This window comes from Nestor notabilis, unplaced genomic scaffold (genome assembly GCF_000696875.1).
Source record: "Nestor notabilis isolate BGI_N333 unplaced genomic scaffold, ASM69687v1 scaffold34475, whole genome shotgun sequence".
Classification (NCBI taxonomy): domain Eukaryota; kingdom Metazoa; phylum Chordata; class Aves; order Psittaciformes; family Psittacidae; genus Nestor; species Nestor notabilis.
The window spans coordinates 25,599-36,050 of NW_009928570.1; the positions used below are offsets into that span (position 1 = coordinate 25,599).

At 35.0% G+C, this 10,452-nt stretch overlaps 1 protein-coding gene across 1 annotated transcript in view; it reads right to left on the bottom strand.

Annotated features, from left to right (window-relative positions):
• The window catches only part of LOC104405741 (serine/threonine-protein kinase D1-like), a gene marked incomplete at both ends in the record, with an annotated part of 35,174 nt that extends 25,097 nt beyond the window's left edge, over positions 1-10,077 (bottom strand). Inside the window, one exon of the mRNA XM_010014544.1 lies at positions 9,939-10,077. Within this exon, the coding sequence (XP_010012846.1) occupies positions 9,939-10,077 (139 nt within the window). The remainder of the gene's footprint in view (positions 1-9,938) is intronic.
• Between the last annotated feature and the right edge of the window lie 375 nt (positions 10,078-10,452).

The following is a 10,452-nucleotide window of genomic DNA, read 5'->3' on the forward strand; positions in this document are numbered from 1 at the left end:
AGGAAAGTTCATCTTCCCTACCAAAAATACCTTTTGCAAAATTACATTTAATTTTTTTATAAATACAACATGACATTGTTTATGATTAGCAACTAATCAAGCTTTAAAAATTACAATTAAAATCTTGACATAAGTGAGAAATTATTAGGGTTCGAAAGCTTACTTAATGTAATGTCATTCACTGCTTGCTTTCTTGCAATCCACCTTCATAAAATTTTGCAATTATTTCAAATTTTCTGCTGCTGAGATAATGGTTAAATACTAAAAATATATAGAAAGACCCAAGGAAGAATAACCAGCATGACCTGTATTTCTTTAAGAGCACTGGAAGTGAAGTTGACACATTAACTGCTTCCATACTAGCATTTGCCTGTCGCATATAATTTTACTCAGTGTGTACTGTCAGTGATGCAGACAGAGAATATAAGGAAGTGATGTTGACAGGATATATATTTTTTCATCCTATATTTACGTATTTCCTCCTCAGCAGAAAGAAAAGTATAGTAAGGCAAGACAGTAGGAGGAAGTTCAAGAAGATTCTTCTAACACAGAAAACATATGAATCTTGAAGTCTGTATCTAGAAGGTAACAATCTTAGGAGCTGAAGAAAAGACAAGGCAAAACATAAACAAAGAAGAATCTTTTAGTCCTAAGAACTTTAAATACAAAGTCATCTATCTGAAATACATGATCCAAGAACAATGTAGGCTGATGAAGAGTGAGGGATGCAAGATCAATTCACTTTAACTGAAAATCAGTAATGAGCCTTGTCTCTACAGAAAAAAGAAATAATATCACAGCTACAGGCCATTAAAAGGACATAGAGAAAGAATAATTGTAAAAAATATATATATATAATCTTAGACAGGATAGAGAAAAGACACCAGAAAAAAAGCGTTAACATAGCCATTAAGACACCAAGAGAAGGATGCTTTTCAACCACAGCAAAGCAAAATCACAACCTGTGACCAGCTATGTAAGTACGACAAAATGCTGTTCAGAGATACGTAACATCATAATGTTTATCCCAAGGAGCTGGCAATTGAACTAACATTACAATCCAGCTATATGTTGATATATGTCATTTACTATAATTGTACAGTTATCTACAGCTTTTATTCAGTTCAATACATTTCACCATATACAAGACAGTATAAACTGTGCTGAATCCAAATAAAATGTCTGCATCTAACAATCAGGTGGTGCACTGTCTATGAGATATTATAACAGAAACAGCTTCTTAACAAAAGCAGTGGATCAATTCCTGCCCTCATCAGCTCAGCAAGAGAATGTAAAATAGCTGCTATTTGACCTTCTTGCTTCAGGAATCCTGCCAAGTTAAGCACAATTGCTCACAGCAAGCAGATGAAGTACATTCCACTAACTCACACAACATGCTAACATTTCATTGTCTGCTTTCCAGCAGTGGGCAAATATCTCTTACATCTCAGTGTAATTTTGCCTCAGTAAAAATAGATAGAATTTTTATAAGCAAACTCATATTAAAACTGTAAATATAAAATTGGTTTTTGCTCTGTGTAACATGAAAAGACTTCGCAAATTTACACAGCAGTTTTTAATAAACTTTCATGAACAAGGTATAGCATAGGACATAAAATATGCTCCCTAGAACCCAAGTCTGAAGGCATCTAAATAATTGCTTCCTGGAAGTCCTTGAAATACAAAACTGAAAAAGAGTCAAGAGTATAGAACTACAGATCCACAGCAACTCCCATTTGTCAGCTTCTTCTATAAAGTCTGCTTCCATTTAAGGGAAAATACAATTCACCCAAAAAGGTCACAAATGAAGTGGTGGTGGTTGCATCTACAGACAGCTTGAAATAACAACTTTGTTGCATTCTTCATTTTAGAAAGAGGTTAACTCATCTACAATCCAGATCTCATGTAGTAACTCATATAAATGTCTTAACTATTTAACTTCTCCAAAAAGAAAGGGAACTTCTCAATCATTAATATCTCTTTATTGGTGTTAACAACGGCAGTTGAAATTAATAATTTTTAAAGGCTAGTCAAACCAATACCAAAAATCTTCAAGAACTAGGAGCTAAGCTTCCAGAACTGAGTTTGTCAGAGGAAGCATACTCCATTCATTTCAAGTCTATTGTGAACTTTACATTATGTTACGCATCCTTTACATTACACATTTGCATCCTGTATGTCATGAGTGGAACATGAAAGTTACCTTTTCATAGGTCCAGTTGAAGCTTATAGCAAATACTAATTATCACATCAAGACTGAAGAACACTTTTCAACTTAAGTATCACCTTACATAAATTTACTTCCTCTTCTTGAGCAAACAGTAAGACTGTTTTTGAGAGAAACTTTTGGTTTCTTTTCCTTTCGGTGTTCATTAATATCTAGTTACTTATTTACAGCTACCTTTGATTATAACTCTGACTGCAACTTTTAGACCCTGTTTCCTGGTTTGGGCTGTCTACTAATTTTGGAGAGTATTCTAGTAAAAACCCCTATTCCTACAAATAAAACTTGATGAAACCCTTCCTCCAAAGATCTGGATGCTTTTTCACTCTGAAATGCAATTTAACTAAGTAAATGTCGAATTCAATGAACACATCAGTGGAGATTTCCACAGCACTAGTAAAGGATGTTCCTCTTTTGTGCATCGGGAGACCAGATGAACTTTTCTAACCTTTTGAAGAAGAAATTAAATAGAAAATGCATAGCTAAAAGAATAGCAACATGTTAAGCAATAGGTTACTGGCAGAATAGTATTAGCAACACTGTTCAATGAACGCCCAGGAGTGCAGCCTAATAAACCTAGGTTCAACATACAAATTCCTGGCTTTAATACATTTCTGAAGTGTCCCCATGTGTCCTATACAAACACTATGAGAATCCCATGCAGTCAACTGAAATAAAGTGTTAAAAGAAATATTTTAAAAATACGTAAGAGGAAGAAAAAAATGTAAGAGGTAAAAATAAAACTGTATTTATCATGGCTACTGATGTTCATAATGAAAGTTCCCTTTTCCTCTTTTAATGTGCAGCTGACTGAATCTGTAAATCAACATACCCTTTTGCTTCCATTGTCATAATAATGCTCAACCTTTCACTTTCAAAATGCCAGAATCTATACTAGCAATGAAGGATGATTCACCTGGCTGACTGCAATAGCCTGTGCTTATCTCCTCTGGACCAGTCAGCAGAGAGACACGCATATGTTCAGTGAGTTAGATGATTCTTACACTCCATTAAAATCCTACTAGCATAATGCACCAATGCAAAATACAAGTAATAATGTTCGTTATGAATATAAAAGCACAGCAAGTGCTGCATTCTGAGCTGATTTAATTCGTTGTGTTTTGCCAGAAACCTCTAGCTCTACCACAAACTGTTTCAATTATATATACATCCACAGGTACAATTTTCTTCCCTAAAATGGACTACAGTGCTTCAGCTACAATGAGCACCTCCTCTCAACTATAAATTTTTCCAGCTAAACTTTCATACCTTTCAAGAACCTGCAATATAAGGTCTTCAACCAGAAGATGATCACATTTATTATTCCTTGAACTGCCAAAAAGATAAATAAGTACAATAAGGAAAAAAAAAAATTAATCACCTTGTCCAGCCTTTACAAAAGACATTGTAATTAAATAAACTACAATGAAAATTAGAAAATGCATCGTACTGGGATATGAACTGATTATATAACACCATAGCACTAGGACTGACAGTTCAGCTTTATCTACCCTGACCAGTATTGGCATGTGCGGTAAAAAATGAATGCAGTGGATCAGCATATAGCTTTTGGCATCAGATATCAGTGCCTCAGGGGATGCTTACCCACAACACAGAGTTTTCAGCAGCAAAGCTGTAGCAGTAACACTACATTCTACTGCCTATTTCAAACATGCTATTCGAAAATAATTGCCATAGTATACACTGAATTTACAGAACTTTAGAACATATATGCTTGTTTAGATATTTGTAACGTAGGCTAGAAATAAAACACTTCAACCAGTCCAACATAAACATCTGAACATATACTGCATTTCTTTTGTCCTTCCCACTGCTCAAGTGCTCAATATCATCCCCTGCAGTGCTCAAAGCCACTCTCCTCTCTTCAGAGCTTTTGATAAATTTTGATGGCATATCTAAATTATTAAGATTCATGAAAAACACTTTTATTCATTCTGCATGTCACAGAATCATAGAATGATTTTGGCAGAACCCTGTACAATGCCATGGGTGGGGGAACCTTCCACTAGACTAGGTTGCTCAAAGCTCTGTCCAGCCTGGCCTTGAACACTGACAGGGATGGGGCAGCCACAGCTTGTCTGGGCAAAGACTTTTTTTTATTATTCTTGTTGTTCTTTTAATTTTGTTTTTGGTTGTTTTGGAGGAGAGGGTGGTGTGCTTTTTCAGGGGAGTTTTTTTTGGGGGGAGGGCACTAATTATTATTTGTATTTTTAATTAAAAAGGAGAGATAAGCCATCTTCAGCTGATTTGTGATGAACTGCCTAAATCTATAATAATTTGAAACTACATCTGAACATATTTCAATACCTTCCTGAACATTACAGGCCATCTATATAGTTCTTTCTCCTCTCCAATATTACAGAACTGGGAATACTTTTGTCCACCCCATGACACAGGAATTTTAACATTGCGGAAATTAATTGCTGTATTTAGTTAAGACTCATCTGTAGGAGGACACTGATGCTCTTAAGTGTTTATGGAGGGTTTTCATTCGTACTTGTGTAATCATCAATCAGGCCATGACAGATTACAAGTTTCATTTGCTGTCCTATGTATCTACTGAGAAAGTCTTCTGAAGACACAGTGCTGTCCAGTGAAAATTCTACGATGTTAAAGTTCATGTGCAACTGGGGAAAGGAAATCATTCCCAATTCTGCAATACTGGAACAGGTACTCCATGGCTAATCTTTTACTTACTCTTGCTGTAGTGTTTAGGAGATGCTATTACAGCATGCCAATACAGAAAACATGTCTTAGCAATTACTCTTCACAGGACACTTTAGCAGTAGAACAGGAGGAAGATTGAAAGCAGATGCAAGTTGATGGGAGCTGGGATTCCAGCGTCAGAAAATCACACTGAGGAATCTGTTATGACAACGTAACTGAAAACGTGCACACAACTGGCCCACCCCTTTTCTTGGGTTTCAGCTGCTAAACTCCTTGAGATATCACCAGATGGTGACTGAGAACAGTCTTCACTCCTGCTCCACTGGCAAAACTCATGTTGTTGTCAAGGTTTCGTAATAAGATCTCTTTACATAGCTAGGTGGGTAACAACTGGTATTGTTTGTTGCTTTTTTTAAAGCTGATTTCAGTGGCTTATTAAACAAACAAACAAACAAACAAATTAACAACAAAAAAAAACAAAAGCCCCACATAATTTTTGGATTATCAAAATAGTAGCAGAAGAAAACACTTATAATTTTTGGAGAATCAAAATAGTAGCAGAGGAAAACACTTAAAATTTTTGCAGAAAAAGAGGGAAGATGATTTGTAAATAGAGTTTGTTAGTGTATAAGGGTTATGACATCTCACATTTTTGTTCCCGGTACCTTAGTAAAGTAATAACCAGTAGAACTGTTTGCCTTCAAAGATCCAATCTGGATAATCTTTTAATGTGTACGTTAAAAGATTAGAATAACTAAATCATAAAACTACTACAATTTTCTTTAGGATTTTTTTTTATTATATAAGAATCTTACAATCTTCCATGCCAGAAAAGACAGCGTATCTCAAAATAAGCATCTATTTAGATTTACAGAATAGAGTAAAAAAAAAATAAAAATGCATTAAGCTTTTCTTGAGAATCTAACAGTCAGAAAATAAAACAAAATTTTCTGATTGCATGTACTATTGCAATAATTTCTTACATCCATTATTGGTGTTTAAGGTGCATATATTTTAAATGAAAACACTTTATCTTAGACTGAGAGATCTGCTATTAAATACTTATTTAATCTGATACTAAAATATTAAAATAGTTCTGTGGCAAGAAAATTAAATAATTTAAATATTGTGATGTTCTTAAATTCCTGAGGGATCACTGGCATAAAGTTAAACAATCTAAAAAGTGCTGCAAATAACTTCAAAAAACCCACAGCCCTTCTTGTCAAGAAGCATCTTTACTTGTAACAAAAAGACTGGAACATTACGTCACTAGTAGCCAGAGGACATAGGGATGATCTGTGATTTTGATGATCTGTGGTGAGACAATGGCTTGATAAAGATTAACTGAAATCATCCTTACAAAAACAAAATTAAAATGTTAAAGAATTGTTAAAAGGTATTTTCTCAGTTTTGTTTCTTAAAAGGTAACAGGAATGAAAGGCACAATTACTACCCTATATAAATCAGCTTGCTTACTCACATGGGCATGCCCAGCAAAGCAGAAGAGTTCAAAAGCAGAGCACTGACTCACATGTTAACACAAGCAACAGGAGAGAAACAAGCAGGTGAAAATCAATGAATAAACTGATACTTGTACGTGTTACAACACAGACATACTTAAAGCATGTAGGGTGCTTGCTTGTAATCTCTTTTCAGTCCTATTTCACCATATTGTACTATGATGATTTTCACAAAGAGAAAATATGACTTGATTAAAATATGAATAGCAAGGTTCACCTTCTTAACTAAGCAGCAACAGGAAAACGGAAAATGTCATCCCATTGCTGAATGGGACAGGCAACCTGGTGATAAAGGCTAGGGAAAAGGCCAAGGCACTCAACACCTTCTTTTGCCTCAGTCCTTATTGACAGCCTTCAGGAATCCCAGGTCCCTGAAACTAGATGGAAAATCTGGAGCAAGGAAGATTTCAGCAGAGAAGAATCGGATTAAAGAACATTTAAGCAAACTGGACATATATAAATCCATGGGGGTGTAACATGTTGCACCCTGAAGTGCTGACAAGTGTCATTGCATGGCCACTCCTGAGTATTGTGCAGTGTCCAGTTCTGTACTGTGTCCAGCTCTGGCCTCCCTTGTCCAAAAGAGATGCAGACTGAATCTGAATAATAATATAAATCATTATCTAAAAATAAATAATTTGCCATCTTTTGCACAAGGTCAGAGTACATTTTTGGTATGCACCATCAAACATTGGATGAACACTGTATTAACCTGATTAATTGATAGCAGTATCATTGCTTAGGGCATGATTTTTTAAAGTACTCTGTACTGTTTAAAATCTTTAGCGTTTGAAGCTAGTTTAAAAAGAAGTGCTTTTAAACATAATATACTAGCAAAGTTGACAAAGTACACTAAAAACACATATCTATATGCAAAATAGATAACAATTCTTCATTGCTAAGGAAAAAAAAAAAAAGCCCAAGGAAGTCTTTCAAATCTTCCAGCAGAGAGGAGACAAATTATTGCTTCAATTGTTGAATAAAAACATGGAAAGAAAACCATAGTCTTTGGGCCATATGGAATTAAGAAACCAGTATAACTTGCCAGAAGAGCCTCAGGATTCCTCAACCCTGATTCATAAGTTCAAAAAGCCACTTCATTTTAGTAAGGACATGACTTATGGCTGTAGTTAAAGTTACACAAATTAGGCACTCCCCAAATAACATGTAACACAGCTTTTAGCACTGGACTGTTGGTAGGTTAAAGAGATAGTAATATTTCTCCCTTGTATTTCCATATTAGCTTTAGATATACTGGGCAGGGGGGGACAGAACGACATGAACAAAAGGACACAAAATCCAAACATAACAAAACAATAAAAGAGAAAGAAACTAATTCTATTACTAACTATTGCTAATAGGATGATAAAACTGAAACAAGAACTATCTCAGGGATTAGAAATACTTTTTTTTTTTTCCTTCAGTGAAAACAAGTTAATGAAATCAAAAACTGAAGACTCGGAAATGCTATGACCATACAGGTATGATCACACCTTATTTCCTGTGAAACTATGAAACAATATGTAAGAAAATTATAATATACTTAGTGCTCAATACATCATAATCTTACACAGGTGTCCTGCACCGTAAATTTATGAGATACAACAATTCTCTCAATCTATGAATTTCCTCCATTACAATGACCTTCTAAAAGATTTGGATTCTCTAAATTCTGTATTTTCTTTTTCTTTTTTCTATTTTTTAACGCATCATGACAAACTGCTACAGTTGCACAACTTTCGACACAGTTTATAAAGTCAGTAAATTGCAAAAGAGAAACAGTCCATTGCAGAAATTATGTAAATCAATATCAAGGTAATAAACAAAGATGATTTTTTTTCATGAGTTCATTAAAAATCAAACCAGAAGACACAATGCAGATGATTGGTACTGTCAACAACTGTGTAACAGAAGAGCGTGCTTGGGGCATCTGCTTTTAGCTAAGATTTGGTTGCTAGAATAGTACTGTGTGTTATTAAAAATTTCAGGTCTCCAGCCAGCAGGTTGTACTCTAAGCCGGAGGGAAAAAGAAAAAAAACACAACAGATCCTGGGCAAATGTCTGTACCACTCACACTTTCCTGCAGTGCTGGTTTAATAGCCTTCCTCTAAATACTGTAGTTATTTATGCTTGACTGCTTTTGCGGAGACGTGCTTCAACTAAAGCCCTAATGCTCTTAAACAGTATAGTTCTCCTTTAGGACATGCAAGTACAGCATGAAGTGCTGCTCTTGAAGATTAAAACAGCTACTTGCCTAATTTTGCCAAACTGGAATATATGTGGTCTCCATTTCAAAAGCATATGAACAGTACATCAAATAAAGCACTAAATTTGTTGCTTTTTTTTTTTTTTTTTTTGTTTTAGTTTTCTAAACTAAATCTGTTTTACTGATCTGGAATGATTATATTCACTGTGAATTGTGAAATAGAAATTAACTTTTCAAAAGGAAAAAGATTGCTTCCTGATAGAAAAAAGTAGAAGATGAATGATGACTTACAAGAATGACTTGCATTATTCCTTATCATATGCTTTCCTATTCTAATCAAAGAGTATGGAACAGGGTCCTATAAAGAAAACTATATTTAAAAGCTCAGTTGGCTTAGATTATGTGACCTAACTCACTTCCAACTCTTTTCAGCATCCATTAGGACTTTGGCTTTCTCTTCACTAATCCTACACTCTTCTACAGATAAGATTTCTACTTTTATATGACATATGTATCTTCCTAGTTTTAAGTGTCCCTCTAGATGCTCTAGCTGCATGCTCCAACTGCAAAAGTAAAGCCCTTCAACTGTCTTCTAAGCTTTATCTACCAAATACCATCTTCACAACTTTACAGTTTCAGCACTCTACTGCATACCCTTGTGAAATTTGCACCATTCTAGTCACATACCTCATCTCTTCTTACATCTAAGATTTTGACAAGTCCTATTGACACCTAACAGCATCCCCAGAATTCCTTTAAATTCCAGCCACAGAATTTCTGCTTATTTCCTACTTCAATTAGAGTAATCTACTCTTTATGGCCACTCTGCTGACCAAACATGCTCCTTAAAACCATTTGTCATTTCACTGCCTCCAAAATTTGGCCTTTTACCTCATAATTCACTCCTACTACATCTCTTTTTACATCCCTTCACCTGTTAGTAACTTTCAGATTGTAACTTTCATACTCTGTCTTTACACAGACTGATATCAACTAGTTGCCTCTGGCTTTCGTATTTCATAGATGCAGACTTCCTCTACATTCCAGTCACAGAATTTGTGCTTATTGTTAAATTTGCGCTCAAGGTTGTTAAAAAGTATACAGTGCAATAAGAAAAAAAAAATTAATAGGCATAACATGCCTATATATATATAAATCTCTGAGAAAGATTTTGACTCGGTGTAGGTGAAAGTCCATACAAACAAAATTTCCTTTTTCTTGAATCCCATATGGGACAAAAATATTGTGGATATTTTCAGTTGCAAAAGCATGACAGTAATTTTCATTGGTTTTTAGTTACCTGACAAGACAACTTCAACCAGGTCTCCTTCTTGGATATCTGCAGCTGATTTCACCAACTGGAGAATGTTTTCAGAAGTAGGGTCATGGCGGAAGAGCAGAATTTTGTCATACATTCCATAGAAACCACATTCCGGGAACTGCAAAAGCAAACCCATGAGAATTTATAACATTGTAAGATAAATAATTGTAAAATTAATATAGTTAATTAAATTTTGAGGGCAGACTAGACTAGTACCAAACATAATATATATTTTTTTCATATATTCGTCACTATATTCTGAAAATGGTTCCTCCTTTGTGAGCAATGTGGTACCAACTAGAAAATGAGAGAATTAAGTGCATCCCTTTGCCACTGCTGATAACTTTTTCAAAGACAGGTTCCTGAGCAAGGTCATCTAATTAGACCCACCTGGAGCAGGTGTTTGGACTAGATGACCTATGGAGCTCCTCTCCAGTCTATATGGTTCTATGATCTCTCCCCAGATTACTGCCCAAAAGATGACTTGTGACCA